The sequence below is a fragment of the Convolutriloba macropyga genome, chromosome 12 (genome assembly GCF_964194025.1).
Source record: "Convolutriloba macropyga chromosome 12, txConMacr16.3, whole genome shotgun sequence".
NCBI lineage: Eukaryota > Metazoa > Xenacoelomorpha > Acoela > Convolutidae > Convolutriloba > Convolutriloba macropyga.
In genome coordinates this window covers 49,816,070-49,839,040 of record NC_134479.1, presented here as the reverse complement: position 1 = coordinate 49,839,040, position 22,971 = coordinate 49,816,070, and the positions used below count along the sequence as shown (strand labels likewise).

The 22,971-nt window shown below is 37.8% G+C and overlaps 1 protein-coding gene across 1 annotated transcript in view; it reads left to right on the top strand.

Moving 5' to 3' along the window:
* LOC142350632 (uncharacterized) overlaps positions 1-22,971 on the top strand; it is a 73,185-nt gene that overhangs the window by 6,613 nt on the left and 43,601 nt on the right. Inside the window, exon 4 of the mRNA XM_075402537.1 lies at positions 12,913-13,272. Within this exon, the coding sequence (XP_075258652.1) occupies positions 12,913-13,272 (360 nt within the window). The remainder of the gene's footprint in view (positions 1-12,912; positions 13,273-22,971) is intronic.

Sequence of the window (22,971 nt, the reverse complement as noted above, 5' to 3'; positions counted from 1 at the left end):
GAGTCGGCGGTTACAGGCGCTATCGAGTTAGGTGCGTGTTCGACCAGACAAAAAGTAGTGTTCAAAATTTTGTCAGTGAGGCGGCGAGTACCGAGGATGGTGTAAAGTATTCGCTTAAAACTACGCACTAGCTTCTCCTACTTGCCACTTTGATGTGGTGCACTGGGCGGGTTGAACCTCCACTGAACGCCTTTGTCGGCAAGTTCAGCGGCGATATTGATGGTGTTCCACTTTTCGATGTTCTCACGTAGTTCTTTTTCGGCATCAACAAAGTTAGTATCATCATCCGACCAAATTATGGCCGGTGTACCCCGACGGGAGGTTAACCGCTCCACTTCCATTGCAAACGAACTGGCGTCCATGGACGGAACGATTTCAACATGAACGGCAAGAGTAGTTAAGCATGTGAAGAGGAAACCCCACCTCTTCTCCGTAGTCCTACGTACAGTAACGTAAAACGGGCCGAAGAAGTCGACCCCGGTGTTTGCGAAGGGAGGAGACTGGTATGCGAGTTTTCTACTGGGAGATCAGCCATTATTGGTTGGATAGTGGCAGCTCGGAACTTTCTGCACGTGACGCAGTTGGATTTAATTGAGCGCCTTGAGGATCGTAATTTGGGATGGTATAACGTTCTTGTACTTTATCCCTCAGGTAGTTAATACCTTGATGATGATGTTCAACGTGGTTGTGCCTAAGGAACAACTTTACAAATGCATGGCGGGTGTCAAGAACGATAGGATGTTTTACATCAAAGTCAACTTCGACCGGCCGATCAGATTAGACGTTTTGGCCCAATAAAGGGAAAAAACGGAGCAATACGGCTATTTCGTTTAACGCATTTGTTTTCCAGGAGATCCTTTCTTTCGGAATTGAAAGATTCTCCTTGGGCGAAATACTGAAGATGACGTTCGGCTTCGTCCAGCCCAGTGGGATCCATGATGCTACCATAGGTATTACGGTAACATTCGTGACATTACGGTAACATTAAGGTAACAGGCGGAGTGCGTACGCTGTTATCAGTAGCAACTTGTGATAAGAACTGTACTTATCAAAGGGAATTGGTTGCGGTGCAGTTCCTTAGTTGACTTGTTCACGGGTGCGGCCAATGATGTATTGTTTTCATCAATTTCCTTAGTTACTATACCAAGTCTGATGTTTTCACCTACTTCGGTGGTGTGACCGAAAGAGAATTCCTTGGTTCTTAAGAAACCTGGACACCTCACCCAGCAACTTGATTGCAAGAGCTCAGCGGACATACCACGAGTACCGGCATCTGCCGGATTATCATTTGAGGTAGCGTGGTTCCATTCGTCAACGCTAGTGTGTTCTAAAATCTCGCACACACGGTTTGCAATGAATATTGGCTGTTGCTTGTGGAATTAAGCCATTGTAAGACAGTAGTACCATCGGTCCACATAAAAACGTTGTTAACATGCACAGTAAGGGCTCGACAGAAGTCTTGTTTCAACCGAGTGGCCAGTAGGGCAGCTTGCAGCCCTAGCCTTAGAATTGTCATCACTTTCATAGGTGCTACGCGAGCTTTACCCAGGACCAATGCAAGCTCTGTTTTTGGCCCACTAAAAGTGTTTATTTGAGCTCGGAGAAATGCAACAGCACTGAAGACCTCTTGAGAACTATCGCCAAACATGTGTAGTTCAAGGTGTTCAAAGTTTCCCGAAAAATAGCTCCTCGGTATAGCAATTCCGACAAGCTTGGGTAGTTCTATACTCCATTCGAGGGACTTTTCAATAGTGTTTTTTGGTAATTTTTAGTCCCAGTGCTGCCCGCTGAGAGACCAGATATCCTTTAGTAACAATCGGGCACCAACTGTAAATAAAGCCACTATGCCGATGGGATCGAATACCTTAGACACTAGGCTCAATGCCAAGCGTTGTGTTAAAGACTTAGTTACTGTACTTGAGGTAATTCGACTCACGACTAGAGTATCATTATTGTGATCCAATTTCAACCGAAGCACATGGTAAGATTCCTCCCTAGACGACGCAATTACTTTTGATTCGGTGGACTGAGGTGACCATCAATTTGGTCAGCCAGATTTGGTGCATTGCCACAAAAATAGTAAACTTGAACCCACCTAAATGGAGAAGATTCACCAATTCCTTCGACCTATTGAGAGCCCTCTCAGGCGACTCCACTGAATCCAAGTAATCGTCCATATAGAAGTTTTCTAGGACGGCTTTGGCTGCTTCCGGGTACTGACTAACATTGTCTCGGGCCGTTCGTTGAAATGCATAGTTAGCGCATGTGGGCGAGCCTTTAGCCCCGAATATATGGCGCGTCTATTGATGCGCTACAACATTTTCTGTGGGTTCCTCCCGGCACAAAAAGCGCAGTGATGGCTGGTCACAGTCAGGGACACCCACTGGAGGAATATACCCTCGATATCTGCGGACACGGCGACTTGATGTTGACGGAACCTAAGTATTACATAGATTAGATTTTGGAGCTGCTCGGGGCCAGTGCGCAAAGATTTTTTCAAAGAAGTACCGTGGAACTTTGCTGCACCATTTAATACCCTCCGCACTTTCCCCGGTTTGTTCGGGTTTGTGATACCTGATGGTATATTTATTCATTTTATTTAATCATTGCAGTAAAATTTATTTGATGCCTTAAATTAGTTCAATTACTTTCACCTTTATTAATTTGTTCAATTTGTTTACCTTATCATTTCATTCCGTTGTCTGATAGTTCCCGCTTCGTGATCAGACATGTCTGATCACGTATTCATGTTGTGCCCAAGTGGCTCCAATCTGTTTAATTCATTCCTCTCAATTTATGCAATTCAATTCAGTTTGCAAAACTGCTTCTTGTTCTCCCGCTCCGCAAGTAAGCGAAACAAAAGTTAAAGTAGATCTCGCTCCGCAAATCGTTCATAAACATTCCGTCTGCATACTCGCAACGCGAATCACCACAGCAAAATAATAAAGTACGACATGGCGCAGCCAGCAACGAAAAGAACACCTCTTGGAATCGACCCCTTCTGGGACAAACCGACACCGGACCCACCACTTCGCTGGGAGAAGTGGAGAGTTCAATACAAATTAGCCCTCTTAGCCAAAGAGAATATCATCTTGGACACGCTACTCGGCCCGAAACCTGAAATGGTGGAGCTACCCTTGGAACCCATCTATGAAGAGACGATTGTGGGTGCATCTGCACAATCAGAAAGAGAAAGGAACGCGCGCAACGCGCAACAAAAAATGAATTGGCAAAACAAATGCCAAAGACTCATCGAGATAGGCATAATGTGTGGCGACAAACCGTGGTCGTTGGCGGACCGAAAATCAGTATCTCTCCTCTACTTGAGTATTGGAATAGAGGGACGCCGTATCTTGAATTGTAAGAACCCACATATTATGATAGATACACTATCAACTCTTAATTTCTGGAAAATTGTAGAAGAAGCATTCATCCGCCCGCGTAACGTAACATTTGATAGACACGTCTTTCTGATCACAAAACAACTCAGGGGGGAAACTGTTGAACATTTCTACGGCAAACTAAAAGAACTGGCAGAAAACTGCGACTTCGAGAACAAAGAAGAAATTCTGATACGCGATGTGTTCATCACAAACCTGATCGACCCTGAGATCCAAAAAGAGCTACTAAAACAAACTGTGGAACCGCGTCAAGCATTGGATTTGGCAATCAATATGGAACTCGGGATGCGAAATCAACACCAAATTCAACAACATAATAAAATTGTTGTCCCGGCGAACGTAAATGCCGTACAGTTCAATAACAATTTAAGACGACCGTATTGGCAGAACAACAACAACAATGCTGCACGACAGAATAATAGATCAACACTCAACTGTTCCAATTGTGGTGGAGTTTGGCTCCCAAATCATCGCGAAAAATGCATCGCAAAAGGAAAGACGTGCAATAATTGCGGATTATTAAACCACTTTGCGAAAGTCTGCCGCAAACAACAAAAGACCATCAACTCAAAACCACACGATCCCAAGAAAAAGATGGTTCGGGTGGTGGAAGATGACCTACATCCAGAGGACTCAGTAAACTTTGTTCAACCGCCAAAACTCTATGAATCTGATTACAGCAGCGGCGAAGAAGACAACAAAGTTGCCATGATTGACTCCACAGTAGAGAAAGTTGAACCCCACAATATGCCACTCAAGATTGGAAACATTACTACAACTCTACTCGTGGACTCCGGGAGTGCTTGCAGTATATTGCATCATTCACTCGCGTTGCAAGTAGTTCAGAACAGCCCCCACGCTTTCTGGATCCACGAATCATCACCAGCACAACTACGAAACTTCTCCAACGAGCCAATACAGGTACTGGGAAAAATCCAAGCTCCGATCACAAGCAAAGGATGGGTATGCAACACAGCAATCTTCACTGTTGTTGCTGACGGCTTAAAGATCTTAATTGGTCGTGATTTGTTCGACCAACTTGGGCTTGCAGTAACGCAATCAACACTTCAAAAAGGTAATTCTGTCAATAACATTGCGTCATCGGAATTTAAAGAGCAAATAGCCACAAAATTTCCTGGGTTGGTATCACGCATCGGACGATCAAAAAGTCATGTAGCAAAATCTAAATTTCACAAGAATTTCCAAGCTAGACACCAAAAAGGTAGACGAATTCCTATCAATCTCCAAGAGAAAGTTAATACAGAACTTCAAAAATTATTAGCCGAAAAACATATCATAAAACTGTCGAGCTACCCAGATAATTATTTCATTTCACCTATTGTGGTGAATGTTAAAAAAGACCAAACCGAATATTGATACGCTCATTGAATCAATCTCTCAACAAATAAGCGCTCCCGCCTCGCAAAACACAACTTATTTTTCTACGATCGATCTGAAATACGCTTACAGTCAATTGAATTTAGATGTTAATACAGCTAATCATTGCACTTTTAATATAATTAGTGGTGATATGACTGGCACGTATAGATTTCAAACAGGATTTTACGGACTTACAGACATGCCAGCAGAATTTCAAAAACCTATGGATTATACTTTAATTGGATTGGAAAATACATATTGCTTTTTGGATGATATCTTAATTGTTAGCAAAGGGTCTCTGAATAATCACAAAAATTGCGTCATGAAGTGCCTACAACGTTTAGATGATGAAAACCTTAGGATAAATTTACCTAAATGTCACTTTGGAAAACTGGAAATTGACTGGCTTGGGTATCATATATCACAAGAGGGTATCTCGCCTCTCGAATCTAAGACTGCGGCAATTTTGGCTCTTGATGCACCGAAAACATTAAAGAAACTCCGTTCATTTCTGGGATCCGTTCATTATATTGGGAAATTCATCTCAAACTTAGCCCAAATAAGCCACCCCCTTCGTCCGCTATTGAGAAAGTCTTCCAAATTCATTTGGACGACTGAACATGAAAATTGTTTCCAAGAAATAAAAACCCGCATAGCGAACGCTACTGCTAATAGTCACTACAACCCGCAACTCGAAACACGCGTGAAATGCGACGCATCTCGTTCAGGTCTTAGTGCGGCACTCGAACAACTAACTGTAGATGGGTGGAAACCGATTGCGTTTGCGTCTAGATTTTTAAACTCATGTGAGGAGCGCTATAGCGTAAACGAACTTGAACTTTTGGGTGTAGTCTGGTCCACAGAATATTTCAAAAATTATCTGTATGGAAAACAATTTAAAGTAATTACTGATCACAGAGCACTTCTCTCAATTATGAAAGAACACCGATCTAATAAATCCTACAACAGTAGATTAACCCGATGGGTAGACCGTCTTCTTCCTTTTCAATTTGATATTGAACACCTTCCTGGGGCAAAAATGGGTTTAGTAGATTATATGTCTCGCAATCCATCTCAAAAAGCTAAAAAGGTCTCCACATACGATGAAGAATTTATAGTCGCAAAGTTGAAACTAATCTCGAATTCAATTAACACATTAGAATTAAAAACTAAACACCCCACATCACGTTTACACCAGTTACTAACAAATCATTCACTCGACCCGCAAAACACACCTAAAATTGAAACACATATCTCCGCACACAAATATACACCTAAATTTGAGTCCCTTAATAGCTCAATAAATTCAATTAGCACACGCGCTATGCAAGTATGCGAACATGTATTTAGCCATTCACTCGCTCCGCGAAATCATACCTCAAATAGTAGTTACCAATTAAACAATTTAAAATATGCACCACTCGCGTCTCAAAATCCACTTAGCACTCCTCTCGCTCTGCAAAACACCAGTAATAACAAACAATTAATCCAAATTAGGAATAAAGTGGCATACGCGCAGCACAAGCATCAAATTACTCAATTACAAATCCCGCCAATCGAATCACATTCCGAAAATAACTCAAAAAGTCACCACCCAGAATTCAAATCAGTGCTTTTTGCCCCTTGTCGATCTAGAATTCAGTTGCATTCTTCTACTCTCAAAAACTCAACTAAAACATCATCCATAATTAAAGATATCAATTTAATAGCTAACAGTATACCGTCAAAGAAAAGGATAACCAGAGTGCGATTCAATGATACATCCCGCGCAGCGGATCAACCATCAACTAGTGAAAACGTCACGCGCACCGCGAGTACGCGATCAAATTCAACATCTACACCCCGCTCAGCAAATCAACGCCCGCAAAACATTAGTATTCCGCCGACAACAGGCATGGCACACAACATAACCCCAACATCCCCTACCCATTCTTCAAACGCTAGTACCCCGTTAACGCCGAGCCCGCACGTCCCCACGTTTGATTATATAGTATCAAAGATATTCAGTAAAACGCTCATCGCTTCCCTCACTAGTAAAGATGCCGTCTTAAAAGAAGTCAGGGATTGTATACTGACAAATAACGAAGCCCGATTAAAAGCCATCAACCCGTACATACATTCGTACTGGAGGGACCTTCACGTGCGCTCGGGGTGCGTATGCATAGACGAGAAGGTAGCTATCACCAACGTACTTCGCGAAGCACTCACAGATGATATTCATGCCAGTCATCCAGGTACATGGGGCATGATTTGTATGGCAACACATTGCTGGTGGCCTTACATGCATCGGGAGCTAATAGTCAAGGCCACTGAGTGCAAACCGTGCACAGTAATAGGTAAGAATCTAAAATCCGTAATTCCCGCTAAGCAATTTACTCCTCATATACCATGTGTTGAACCTAATCAGGAAATTCAAATTGATTTTGGGGGACCAATTTTTGATGAAAAGAACAATGAAGTATATTTTTTGGCAGCAATTGATCGTTTTTCTCAACATCCAACTGCATATATGTATGAAAAAGCTAATGGACCCAATGTTCTTAAATTATTGGATATGTACATCGAAACTCACGGAATACCAAGATCTATTCGTTTAGACCGAGCTAAATGTTTAATTGGACATCAAGTAAAGACTTTTTGCAATAATAACAATATTGAAATTATTGAAGCGCCTGTAAATGATCACCGTGCTATTGGGTTGGTGGAACGATTAATTCAAACAATTAAGAATAGACTCGCATGTATCAAAGAAGAGAAATTAGCTGCACACGCCTTTCATGTAAAGCATGCATTAAAGATAATCATTCACCAATTGCGAATATGTAAACAAAGAACAACAAAGATCTCGCCCTTCGAAGCATATTTTGGGAGAAAACCTAATACCCCGCTAAGCGTGATTGCAACTAAACCGAATTTGATGAATTTGTTGTATAAGGGTATTATAAATCACTATTTAGACGAAGAAACAGTGATGCCGGAGGAAATATTGCCCGATGACAAATGGATAAGTGGATACAGAAGCGACATAGAAGTTGAAAAGGGCATGACACGCGCCACAACGGAAGCAAATGCAAGAGAGAGAGAGAGAGCGAGCACGGATGGCGAATCCAGATTTCTAAAAACGAAAGCAATCCGCCCCATTCCCCTAAAAGAAAGATCGGTAGAGCTAAACTTGGCTCGCAAAATCCACGGCAAAAGACGATCCAAGAAGAAACTTGAAGGCCTCTATGAAGTTCTCGCCCCAGGATCGCACATCTTAAAAGTAAGCCCGACTACATCGATCATCAAGGAGCCGGGCAAACAAATTGTTACCGTCCGCAATAGCGATATTGCCAAATTCGGCACCCATCAGGAGAGACAGACTCCATTAAAAGTATATGCCGACAGACGCGGGCCACGTGCTGGGGAGAAGATCGTTGAAGAGCTGATCCACAGCCACATTAAGGAGTTCACCCGAAAGCAAAAGGGTGATAAAAAGATGAAGCATAGGAAGAGAGAGCCGGGCAGCGGAGCCTCTTCACAGCGCTCAAACATTTCTCGCGCAATGCGGGGGCGCGTCCCAAAATTGCCAAACTTCGCTGCAATCCGAAACGCTCAACCTCCACTCGAGATCAGCGAACCGGCTACAAATGCGCCCACTGATCCACCTGCAACAGCATCTTCAAAACGATCTTCTGACCGTAATAGGCGAAGCCCGTCATATTACGGTTTTGAAACGTCACCCCCAGGATCAGACATTCTACCACCGCCTAAACGACCCCGACGAGCGGGTGATGTCGAAAATTTTGCATCACCTGTCACCGTTGTCGAATCGGTGCAACAAATTTTGGAAATACAACCCGAAGAGCAAAACGTGTCACCACATATTGGTTCTGTCTCGCCTCCCGCGGTACGAAATGTACCTTTGCTAGAAACGGACACCCCGACATTGGCTAGATCTATGACTGCTCTCGATGCAGAAGAAAAAGATCATGAAAATGACGATTGGACCATGTAAAACTCAAAAAACTGAAAAGACACTTTATATTGTATTAATCATCGTATTTTTAGTTATGATAACCAGCAAATATATTGATATTATCTATTTAACTGGGGACCTTGTATTAATTTGTAAATATTGTTATTATTAATTATATTTGAAAAATTGTATATTACAATTTTTCTTCTTGCTGCGAAGGGTATGTGATACCTGATGGTATATTTATTCATTTGATTTAATCATTGCAGTAAAATTTATTTGATGCCTTAAATTAGTTCAATTACTTTCATCTTCATTAATTTGTTCAACTTGTTTACCTTATCATTTCATTCCGTTGTCTGATAGTTTCCCGCTTCGTGATCAGACATGTCTGATCACGTATTCATGTTGTGCCCAAGTGGCTCCAATCTGTTTAATTCATTCCTCTCAATTTATGCAATTCAATTCAGTTTGGAAAACTGCTTCTTGTTCTCCCGCTCCGCAAGTAAGCGAAACAAAAGTTAAAGTAGATCTCGCTCCGCAAATCGTTCATAAACATTCCGTCGGCATACTCGCAACGCGAATCACCACAGCAAAATAATAAAGTACGACAGGGTTGATTGCGGGATGGTGTGGTAGGTACCACTCTTTATCCGACCGCTGCTCGCTCTTGTGAGCATCAAGGACTGTAATTATGTAACCTTTTTCCAAGTCTTCACGGATGGTATTAGCATAATTTTCGTTCAATGTTGTGTCTCTCGAGAGCCACTTTTCGAGAGACTTGAGCTGTACCAGTGAAGAAAAAGTCTTGCTAGTTAAATGGTTATCAACTGCAAGAAATCAGGAAATTTAATCATCTTGAAAACTCTGTGAGTTTATTAACCGAGTTGGTCTTGGCAGTTTCTCGCGCTGTCCCAATAAAAGTTTTACTAATGAGGCGCTTTTGCCTGCGAATTGCTAACAACAACCCTTAAAAATTTCACTCGATCTAGTTTTATTCGTAAATTTTTCGTTTTTGCTTGGCATTTTGTTTTTGCTTGGCGCTTATATGATTAGCGATTCACCAATTTTGGTTAACCGATTAATTGTTATGAGTCATAGAGACTAAAGACGTTTTTTCTTGGACAATTTGACGCCAACAAAAACGAGAACGTATCTACGAGTGTAGCTGTCAAATGATACTGTATCAAATGATACTGTTCAACTTAGAATGAGAAACAAAATAAAAAAGATTTTTAGTTTCATGTTATAAAACTTTCAGGTCAATGTTTCAATTAAATCTTTGTTTTTGCAAAGTTACATGCTCATCCTGGCGCGACTTCAATCTGAATGGTAATTTTGCTTTTTGGCTTTCGCTGACTTCTTCTGATGTTATCAGTCGGCAAAAACGTTTCATTGTTTTTCGTTACAAATTAATCGTCAAATTCTTAGCGTTAATATAAAGACGTCACGCTGCTCGTTTTTGAACCTGGTATGCCTAATTGAAGCTTATTAAATTTAGGTTAGAATAAATATCTAAGCAAAACGTTGAACTGAATTTTATTGAGCTTGCTTGCAGAATTGATTGGCCTTGAAGTCAAGAATAATTTTAATTAAAAGTGTTTCCCAAGTAAGCACATTCATCTCAGTCCATTATGTATAGTGCAAAGAGAAATATTTGCATAATCGAAAACCATCTGATGGTGAAAACGATCTGATCGAAAACTCCACTCAGAGTGCAATGAATGGGTGATGTAAGAGCTTTTTGAGCAAAGTTTTTATTTCTCCATGGTCAGCTATATGGTTGCCAAGTTTACATAGACGACATATATGGCTTGGATATGGTTGCCGAGAGAATTTTATGATGGTGAACCCGGGGTGGCAAAAAGGCAAGAACAACAAAATTGGATGTACAATTGTTTTTTTTTGCATTTGTTGAAGATTTTCATCTTGACGGAATGAAAAATTAAAAGAAATGTCATATGCTTAACCTCATTAACTTGCACAGCTTCATATCTCAATGTTTCATAAAAAATATGTTTATCAAAAGATTTTGCAAAAAATAAACTTAATATCTAATCAATTTCATACAACTTTGTTGATTGTATCAGTTCCGGGTCGAGGTGTCACCGCTCAAAATCGCTAAAAGATGTAAGATTTGTGATGAACTTGAATACAAAGGGAAAGATTTGCGCTCAATGCGATGAAGGCTTTGAAAAAAAACTTTTAAGCCTTGAGTTTTTTCACCGCATTCTGTTGGTAGCGGTGAAAATTTTCTTTCACCGTTTCAGCATTGAAAGAAAATTTTTCACCGATACCAGCAGAATGCCATCAAAAATTTTTTCAGCGCCAGCAAGGTGCCATGAAAAAATTTTCGGCTAAAATCACAAATCTTAAAAATATTCATTGATAAATTCAGTGCTTTTCTTAAACTCACATGAAATATAATTTAATTATGTGACAGATAGCGCAGTGGAATTAGAAGTTGTTGACATGTAGGAGGTGAGATATTCGAACCCGTGTACGGTAGTTTTTTTTGTAAGAAATCCGGCGAATAATGTGAAAAAAAAATTTTGCAGCTAAAAATTGCAAATCTTAAACAGTTTACCGCTTTCACCGCAGTCAACGCTAAAAGATGCAGGTGCTTTGCGGTGAAAAATGTTTTTTTTTCACCACTATTTACCGCTAATCTTACCTTGTTTTTTGTCCAAACCTCGACCCGGGGTTTGTGCTTTTGATTGTAAAAAATACTGGATTTTAGCAAATGAAATTTCGATTCAATTTTCTTAACTTTTTCGGTCAATTATTTTAATCAAGGTTTTCAGTTATATTGAGAAATTAAGGCAATCCGGTCTTGTAGCAGGTCTGAAGACTTTTCAATACTTAGTTAAAACTTAGTCAGGACTTGTCAAGATTCGGCTAAGACATATGAAATGTGTAATTGGATCTTGGCTGAGACTGCGCAAATTTTAAATAATACCCATTATGCAAATTTTACCAATTTTCAGATGATGTTGTCTGAAAGCATTTTACATTTCTAAGATTGAACCAGATATATACAAAACTGGTTATTAGCAACCTTAATTGTAACACATTGTCACTATAAGTTTTTTTTTCAAACAACCGTGAAATTCTTGGGACTGTTTTGGATCTCTTGGGCTCCATTTCATAAGTGAAGCAACTTTTTGAGCTGGCCAGATCAAAAGATGGTCTTAAAAGGAAGATAGAAAACTCTAAAAACAAAACTCATGCCTCGACTAAAAACCCGGCTATGACTGATTCAAGAGTTCGGAAATTTGAACAATATTAACTCAATACCTGTCAAGACTTACTAAGCAATGACCCTTGAATCAAGACTTGACCAGTCCAAAAATTCACATGATCAGAGCTCTGTTACAATACTGATCCAAGATTCAACAATCCCCTTGAATCATCGCTGAATAAGATTTGACATGCATTCCGGTTAGTTGATAGGAAAAACCACCATTTAAGATTCCTAACGTTATTGCAATCTTATATTAACACTAATTTTTAATCCTGGCTATGAAGAGTAGCAACAAGAAGCAAATAATACTATTGTTTGAAATTATTTTTTTTCTTCAAAATGTCTGACTATTTACTCGTTTTTTGAGAACTACGAGCAACTAAATAAGGCTTTTTTAAATAGTTTGCAGCCTCTCAAAAACACCCACTAAACAAAGTTTATTGTACTTATAATTAAAAAAATCTTGCAAATTATTTATGATTCGATGCATTTCAGAATTAAAATGATTCGATGAACATTATGTGCCGCGAACAGAATCCTAGAAACATAGAATAGACAGACGCGGAGTGGCAATTTGACGCGGAGAGAGACGAAATGGCAATTTTTCATTCAAAATAAATTTAATTTGCAAAACGTTCCTTTTTTGATAATTTGGATTTGGAACTATTCTATGTGTTCTGTGAGTAAAAACCCAAAAAAAAAACAAAAATCTTTTCCCCAGTTTAGCGAGAGCACATTTTTGCAAACCCTAAGCGCAGATGCCATACTTTAACACAATGGTATACTATTTAATGGTGCGTGCTCTTTAACTGGGGGTGCATAACATCCTAGGGGAGGGGGTGTAAACAGCCCGATTTTCAGCTGGAAGCTGGATTTTTTCCTTAGCGCAACTGTTGTCAACTGATTTTTTAAATATATTTTGTCTTCAGATTACCCAAGGTGACCGCCTTGGTCTGGCTGTGCCATCTGGAAACATACCAGTAGCAGAACACTCCGATGTTGTCGCTTTCGATTCTGTTGATGAAATGATCTCAAAGTTAAATGAAGATCTAGAAGATCAACGCGAAAATTTAGTTGCCACTGTTACGCTAACTTGTGACGTTTTAAGTCAGAAACAACTCAAAACCGACATTTGTAGAACCAGTGATCATCTATCAAAAACCAAAAACAATGGCACAAATTTGTCAATATCAACAAATGATTGCATTCTTAGCTTAATCCACCAAGCCTACGTCGAAACTAGACCCGAAAAATTGGATGTGAAATGCACCGGATCCCTAGTTGTCGAGGTGCTGGTAAATTAAAATTAACCCATGGTTAAACAAGGAGGCTCGGTAATGTGCGTTTGCACATAATGTTCCGACCGCGCTTATCCAGCTTTTTGACTTAATTGTCTTACAAATGAAGAGATTAGAGATATACACCAATAGATGCTGGGTTGAATAATGGGTACAAACCCACATTACTCAGTGCACTATTAAAAGCCATGTCGCATTAGAGAGCTCATGATACCCGACGAGACAAAACAATTGACAAAATAAACAATAACAAAAACGTATTTGTGGTAAAAAAAACTCAAAATCTAATTTTAAGCACATAGTATGACAATCAAAATACCTTCAGATAAAACCTAAACAACAAGAATTCACTGGACCTCAACAAAAAAGCAGATGAAACCTGTCTATACTGGAATAAGATAACCAGTCGACTAAAGCAAGATAACAAGCGGCGAATTTCAAAAATCAACCGAATTATTTTGAACCAAACATTTTCAAAAGTAATAAAAAACCATAATTATCTTAACTAAAAACCTAGTTCGAAATACTTATAAGTCCTCGAGGGATATATCTGTTGCAAATCTAACTCATAGGACTGCATTGAAAGGTAACGGCAGATGCAAAATAATAGAAAAATTTACGAGCATTTTACGAAGACGCAAAGCATTGAAGCTATTAGCAGTAAGACCAAATTCACGCTTCTCAAATTTGTAGGGACAAAAACTTGTAAAATTTTTGTCAATCTCGTGCGGTGAGAAAAACTTGTGAATAACTTGCAGAGAATAAGGAAGAAACATACGTATGAAATGGACAAAATAAAGGATCAAAACTATGTGAAATGTTCCGAAAAAGTACTGAAAACATGTTTGAAAGTGTGCGGTAAAGCAATTCATCTACCACGTTTAAATGATGGGACAGTTAGAAATCGAGAAAAAATTGAGTGTTTTTAGAGTAAAAATTGTTGTTTTTGGACAATTTTATGCAAAATACTTCAACAAAAATCAATTCCATTATGCACAAATTGTTTTGCATTATGAATTACAGCTAGTGCAGACCGGTAAATTAGGTAACACAAGGTGTTTGAAGGATAATGCAAATGTGATCACGTAATATAGTGTAAGACTTGGGGAAAATTATAAAAAATGACGATATTTTAACGGGAAAAACTGATGTCTGACTGAACCTCACTGCGTAACTTAGGCAAAATGATAGAATGAGCAGTCTATTTCCCTTATATACTTAAGAAAACTAACTTCTATTTTTTTGTGAAGGAGATTCTTTTTTTTCTTTACTTTAATAAACAGTTTTCTTGTTCCGTTTTTGTTCTCTTGATAGTTTCATAGCATTTACAATAATTATAGCTGTATGTCTATAATGTTCATCTATTTTTATCCAATCTGGACTTGTTTTGCCGACCCCTGATTTATTGAAAGCAGACTGAAGATTAATTTTAAACTTGTGCATATGACAAAGTATGTTTTTGATTTTTTTGTTTCGCAAGTTTTGGTCTCGGCGTTTGTGATTGGTTGGCCGAGTTTTAGGAATTATTATGTCTACTACATGAGACAACATGTGTCTTTCATTTCCAAAAGCAATTCAGTGTGGTCGTCTTAGCTTCTCTGACTGGTAAGTCGAGTTTAAGCTTCATTACCGTCTTGCACATTTTTGAACACGTGTTGATTTATAATCAAAGACAAAGTGTGGTCTCTTTTATTACCATGAGCACTTCAGTGTGATCGTCTCAGCTTCTTTGATTGATCAGTCAAGGTTAGGTTTTATTACCGTCTCTCACATGTTTGAACACGTGTTGTTTTATTATCAAATACAAGGTGTGGTCACAAGTTTGAGTTTGTGTTTAAAAAGAAAGTAGTATGTCGTCGTCTCAAGATTACTTTGATTTTTACCAAGATATAGCGCGTTCTGAAAAACGATATATAGTTGCCTGTGTGGAAACGTATGATAATACTGGAACTTTTATATCGCTGAAACTTTTCAAAAAAGAAAACGGAGACAACGAATTTCGTTTCAACCAAAAACTCACTCTCTATGCAGAAATTGGAGGAAGTGGGAGAAAATATTGATGCTATCAGAAGAATAACTCTCTCAAAGTTTGCGAACCAGCAGAGCAGTTCTGGCAAAAAGAAGTTACAGCTTGGTTACAGTTTAGAAACGAATGGTCAAAATCAAAGCTGCAAATTCAAAAAATCAAAAAAGCCTCAGAGAGTGATAAAGACAATTAAATAGCAAAGGAAAAAGGTTGAAGCAATGTTTGAACGTACGCCTGAATATTTTCGACAATTCCAAAAACTTTTTCGATTTTGTATTTGCAATAGTGAGCCTCAATTTGGTTCTAATCTTACAAGAAATTTCGCATACAGCCAGCACAAAAATGAAGATCATTGCAAAATACAATATTTTTATTGCCATGTCATTGCTGCTGTTGATCAGTTGCCGCAGTCCTCAAAGATACTTCTTCTAAACCATATACAATATCATGCCTCTTCACTTGTTTTCAATTGCTCATTCGGGGGTCTTCTCACATAGTGCATTATGATGAAATGATGGAAAAACTTCAAGAGGCACTCAGTTACAACGACCAGCACAATCTAACTGTTTCAATTTCTAAGAAAAAATTACCAAATGTCAACATGATAATGACACAAGATGTTCAAACGCAAACTGACTTTTTGCCTACTTGTACGATTGAAAGATTTTATAGTATTTATAATGGTGGTATGTACGGTAAGCTTTCAAAAATACTTGATATAATAAATAGTTGCTATGGTTGTTTGCATGTTGATATTAGTTTGATTTTGATAAGTTCTAAAATGGAATCGAAATCTTTTAATTAATAATTTTCATGTTCTATTGTCTTTGAAGAAAGAACTGAGCGAACAAAAAAGTTAATTAAACAAATGTTAGAGCATATGATTAGCAAAGCGTAGCAAATCTTTATCGTTCATATTCAACATCAAAGTTTATCCATAACCAAACATCACATGTGCAATATAAATAAAAAAAATCCACAGAGTTTTGAGTTTTGATTTTGAACTGGCTTAAGTTTGAGTACTTGAGTTACTTCATTGCAAAACTGTACCAGACGGGAATACAATATTTGGTAGTTTTGTATCGGGTTTCCGAGCAGCTCAGCCAAATAAACTTTGTTTTCGTGAAACAAAATAACCATCCAATGACTTCCTTGATATTGCGCTGGTGACGCATTAACTACAATAAATCATTTTCTTGTTAGCTTTGAAAAATTGTCTGCTGCAAAACCTAAACTCCCTAAAAATAATATTTCAAATGAACACATTTTCCTATCAAATAGCGTATTTCATCACTATCCATCGGTGGGGTAGGTGATAATTGAATTTTTTGTCACTTTGCGTTCCGAATTAACATAAAACGTTGAGCTTCTCTCGCCCAGAAATAAAATTTCTACGTTGGCTGCCAATGCTCCGTCAAATGAAGGTTGAACCGAAATTGAGCAATTTGTACGTTCGAGATGAATGAAATCAGGAGAAGCCTCTTGCGTTGAAGTTAAGTCAAAAGCTAGAATAAAGGGTTTGGGATAATTGTCCAGAGTTATGCCATGCCCACCTTTGTCAAGAAAATCCACGGCTTCCAAAGCATTGAAGTAAATGCGGTGGTTAAAAGTTGTTAACACCGGAGTTCCAACAATAGGTTGACCATTTCTATAAATAAAAATCTGGCTCAAATTAAATTTCTGGTAGTGAAAAGGATTAGTACAATTAATTCCGAGGTGTGCTTCATTTGTTGCCATTGCAATTATCATACGTCGTACAGGTTCCTTCGAAAAAATATCCTCATGGCTCCAACTTTTTTTCCAGTTGTAGCCAAAAAAGTTCGGGGTAATACTTCTGTATAGCGATACACGGCAGGCGTTTTTGGTAGAGTTTTCTCAATTGCCATCAATACATGATCCGCTACTGTCATTTTTCTAACTTAGAGATTAGCTTCAATTATTTTAACTTTGTAATATTTATTTGAATCTGAAATTACAGCAAAATCATTTGTAGACCTTCTAAATGAAATTCTCAGATTAACACCACTAAGTAGGTGTTTATCACAAGTTAAAATATCACTAGCCGGCTTTCCAATAAAATAGTTTTCCTGTGAATTAGCAATAAGAGCTTTTCTGGCCGCTACATCGTCCGCGCGACCATCGGTCCCATCAATTATAGCTGGCTCATCCTCGTAATAATATCCCTGACAAACTAGTGATGTCTTTTTTGCAGTTTATCCTGAAGAAAATTCCGTTTCAATGAATGCGTTGTGCGCATAGTTTCCGATTCTGATGGAGATTTTAACACCATTAGCAGATACAGTGCATTCTGAAAATAAAGAATGTAATGCGTTGTTGCTTAAGTATGGCGCGTCTGTATTTGTTGCATCAGTTCTTGTCCTTAAATCGACGTCATTGTTCCTGGAGATTTTGCATTTAATTTCAAGGAGAAATTTTTGTAAATCTATGAAATTGTTCCGATCACACAAAACTTCAAACTCAAGCATTGGACCTTCCGGAGAAAATAATGATCCGAATTTTTGAGTAAAAGCATTGTCAAAAGTAATAAGCAGAGGCTGTTTTTCAAACAAATCAAGTGTAGTGTGTGTTGCCTCTGCGAGCAGTAAATTAGTAATCATTTTGAGCTTTAGAAAAGAAATTTGACCGACTTCTCGTCAAAGGCTTCTTCTTACGAATGATTTGTTTTGGCTTTTCACGGTTGGTTTTCAACTTACGCATTCTTCCTGATTTTGAACCACTTCCTCGTTGGCGATAGTGTCCTGCAAAGTATGTTGACACTGATTGCTGTTGATAGTAGGCTTCCATTTAGTCGATTTTTTTAAAAATTAAATTCAAAATAACTTTTCCTGTTCCAGCGAATGGAACTAATTGTCCGGTTTCTGTCCGCAATTGAATTTCAATTGACTGAAAGTTTTTTGATAATAACTTTTTGTATTCCAAATTGCTGAAAACAATTCTGTGTCTTGGCTCTATTTCGCAGGGGCTACCGTTTATCAGGCGTTGTTTTGAATCAATGACTCGAATAAGAGGAGCTTTAGTATCACCAACGTATTGATACTCAATAATGTTAACGTAAATAAAAATCAGTTGCTTCCCTGCAGACAAATCAAAAGGATAATCACCAGCAAAAGCTTTTTCTTTGTCATCTGCCAAGGTCAGATTTTTAAAAGTTTCCAACATCTTGTATCCAATATGATAGCCATACCCATCATGAATACCGTTGAAACCTAGTATACTTAGAATTTCGTTATACGGAAAAGTTTTTCCTTCGTTTTTACCAAAAAAGAGGAACATAATCCCATTGATTTTGTTAAATTGATAGTCAAAATGAGGCAATCCGGTAGCTGTTTTCAAGGATCTCGAAAGATGGTCACGATTTTCTTAGGAACCAACTCCAATGATAGCTCGTTCTCCTCCGTATGGTTTGGAGACAGCATTAAATGGAATACGTTTCTCATAAAACTTAAGGCCTTCAGAAAAATGTCTTCAAATCACTTTTTTCACTTGATTTATTTTTGCCGGGAAGATAATTTCACTTAGTGAAACTCGCCAATCCCCCTACAAATTAATTTCTTCGTTGAAATAATTTTTGAAAGAAGACAAGGTGTTTTGAGGAAAAATATTCACAGAGGCTGATGAAACTAAGTGAACCGTGAATTCATTCATGTTTTTTTATTTCACTACTATTGTCTCTAACTTTGACCAACTCTAATTCATAAAATTTTCCTTTGACTGGCTCCTGGGATACATCAATGATACAATAATTAAGGGGATTTGTTGTAGGTACATCGTAAATCTCAAAAACTTCGTTGGTAAATGTTTGCTTGTATCCTTTTCTAAAAGGGAGATGCGCTTTTGATATTCGCACAAAGTCCCCAACGTAAAATTTTGGTCGACGAATGAGTTTTGCTGAAGAATTAAAAATTAATGATATCAAGTAAGGAACGTCTTTCTTTGTTACTTTATTCCGCGCCAATTTCGTTACCCTGTTGACTCTAAAGTTAATGGTTTGTACAAAGCTCTGCAATTGATTAAAATGCGAGTATGTTCATTTGTCCTCTAAATACTTGTACATCAAATTCTTGAGCGATCGCATATTTCTTTCCGCAAATGCCCATTTTTTCTCGCTGAAAGTTTTGTAAACTTCAATTTCTTTTTTCTGACAAAAGGTGCTGAAGGATCCCTTAAAATTTTGTACCAGCATCTACCCACACTTTTTTAGGTTGCTTGTTTTTAATCATTTTCTTTAACGCATCTGCTGTTGTTGTGGCGTACTTTGATTTTAAGGGTTCAACTCGTAGATAACGTGAGAGACAGTCCGCCGCAACCAACAAGTATTTTACATCTTTGTTCTCTTTTGCTAATTTATCCACATAAGCCAAGTCTAGCGACCATATCTCATTTATGTCGTAAGCAATAACTTTCAGTGTTGGAAATATTTTTCTATATTTTTAATGCTTTGTGTGGGCATTCTGGCCCTCTAGAAACAGTTTCACTTTACTTGGTTTCAATTTTGTGCTCTTTTGTTGATTTTTTACGCTTCCGTATGCTGCGAGACCTTTCGTATATTTTAACTCGAGCAATTTTCTCTCATTCGTCGAAAGACTCCCAGTCCTTCTCCTCTTGCCTAGTTCTGTCCTCCTTTGAAGTTTCGAAACCACTTCCGGCGTCTGAGGTTTCTTCTGTAAGTATTTGGCTGGTTTCTTTGTGCTTGATTTTCTGAGTTCTTTTCTGGATCGCAATTTTAACATTACTGTTGATCAGCAAATCTTCTCTAATGTTTAAAGCCTCTACGATCTTGAAATAATCTGGATTAATTATTTTTTTAGTTGAGGGCTGCAAATCATAGAGAAAAATGGGAACATTTATTCCTGTTGCTGTTACGTCAACAATGAAATTTTCAGTTTTGTCTATATCAACTTTTTTGATTCTTTAATGAGGTTAATTATTTTTACTGTCCAGGTAAATTTTGCTGGCAATAGCATGCTGAGATTTCGAAGATTTTTGTCTGCATGTAATTTTGACAACTCAGTTGCTTCCCTTGTATCCAAAATTTCTTTATTCTCTTTGTCAATGCTTTCATTTGGTCGCACACGGTTCAAAAAAAATTGAGTCCCTGTTTGCAGAACTCTGGGATCATTTAGAATTTATGAGGAATATGGTTGCTCCTTCATAAACTGATTTTTGGGAATCAAATTAAATTCGGCAGCAGTTGACATCGCTGCTGTTACAAAATTTATGTTACAAAATGTTTTAAAAATTTAAAAAGATTCACTTGTTTGCCCAAAAAATTTGACTTAATGAATGTCGCAAGCTGATTTGAACAAAATGATGTGTTATGTACTCAAGTCTATTGTACGAGACCACTTGCTCTGTTGATAAAGGTTGTGCTTTATATAAATAAAATTAATGATTTTGTGACGCCCTGCTGTGGCCAATTTAACAAAATTTTTGTCATTGTAAACTTCTTCGCAATCCAAATTGGCGTACTATTTAAACGTAGCACCAAGTGTTTTCTCCATTTTGATGTATATCTTTTGCATGCCTCTATATAAAAATAGAACGTTGCTAAATTTTGGGTAAAATGTGTTTCCATTCAGCATTTTGAAAATAAACTCTGTTTTGCCACAACCTGAAGGCCCTACGACGGCCATGAAGACCCTATCTTGCGTAGATATAATCTTATTCATAGTCTTGGATTTGGTAAAATGTATCCAACTAAACTTGACAATATATAATATTTTTCTATATTTTTAATGCGTTGTGTGGGCATTCTGGCCCTCTATATTTTTAAAGCTTTGTGTGGGCATTCTGGTCAATGCTTTCATTTGGTCGCATACGGTTCAAAAAAGAAAATTGAGCCCCTGTATGCTGAACTCTGGGATCATTTAAAATTTGTAAGGAATGTGGTTGCTCCTTCATAAACTGATTTTTGGGAATCAAAATAAATTCGTCAGCAGTTGACATCGCTTAGCTCAAATGGATGAAACAAAATTTAATAATGAGTTGAATCATTTCAAAACCGGTTTTTGTTAGTAAAAGTGCTCGTCGTTTATCCGTTGATGAATTTTTCTTGAGAACGCCTTCAAATATGTGTCTGTAATTTTCTAAGTCTCTTAATTTCACTCTAACCTGGGCCAGTAAAACACTGTGAAGACATTCACACAAAACCAGTATTACATCACTATTAGAACTACGCAAATTTTTCCTTAACTGTTTTGGCTGCAAATGCAGCATTTGCTTCAGTATAGAAAATTTTTTCTCTTTCATTGTTTAGAGGAGTTGTTTCTGCTTCATCAGATGGAAGATAGAACACTGTTGGACCTGGCTCGGTAATATTTGAACAGTATCGTAAAAAATCAGAAGTTTTTGGATAAAGATCAATAAGCAAATGCCCAAACGGTTCTTTCGTTGCCAATTGATAGCAATGTTTTAAAAATTTAAAAAGATTCACTTGTTTGCCTAAAAATTCGACTTAATGAATGTCGCGAGCTGATTTGAACAAAATGATGTGTTATGTATTTAAGTCTATTGTACGAGACCACTTGCTCTGTTGATAAAGGTTGTGCTTTATATAAATAGAATTAATGATTTTGTGACGCTCTGCTGTGGCCAATTTAACAAAATTGTTGTCATTGTAAACTTCTTTGCATTCCAAATTGGCGTACTATTTAAGCGTAACACCAAGTGTTTTCTCCGTTTTGATGTATATCTTTTGCATGCCTCTATATAAAAATATAACGTTGTTAAATTTTGGGTAAAATGTGTTTCCATTCAGCATTTTGAAAATAAACTCTGTTTTGCCACAACCTGAAGGCCCTACGACGGCCATGAAGACCCTATCTTGCGTAGATATAATCTTATTCATAGTCTTAAATTTGGTAAAATGTATCCAACTAAAGTTGACAATATTGATATCCAAACTGATGTTTCTTCACAATTTGGTTTAAAAACGGTTTATTTAAAAATGCAAAGTGATATTAGCAGTAATATAGCAAACATTTGAAAGAAAAAAAAACAACTTCTGACCGTGGCAACGTTGTTGGATTACAAAATTTCCATGAAGATTTGCTGCTACTTTCTTTTTCGAAAAAAATTTTCTTCTACAACAGCGTCAAATTGATCAACTGTTACTCCCTCCATCTTGAGACAAAATAATTTTTTTTAAAAAAATGTATTGAGGAAAAAATCACTCTACATAAAACAATTCATAGCAATTGAACTCAGTTAGAAAGTCTTTCATATGAACCATAAAGCACTCAAAGAGTCTCTCAGTTTTGTCATAATGAACAATTTTGTGCACCCTTTCTTCCTTCACCAAGTGTTGAATCTCTTTTGGCAGTAAAGGATCGTTCTTTTCAATTTCTGTAGCAACCGGGTGCTTCGAAATCAGTAAGAGTCTCAGAGGACAGACTCTGGGTTGAGTTTTTGCCATTTTGCGTTCTCCACTGAAGAAAAGGTTCAATATAATATACTAAATGAGTAAATGAGCAAATTTCGTCCTCAGTCAGCAAAAAATTATTTTTTCTCTGTAAAAACTGGTTTCCGGTTTTTATTGTTTCGTCTTTGGAAATTGAAAGACTCAGATTCCCGTCCCCCGTAATCCAGGCGCAGATTGTTGAACTCGGTGACAAGGGTGCTTCCACTTTCGTCAATTCCTCTCT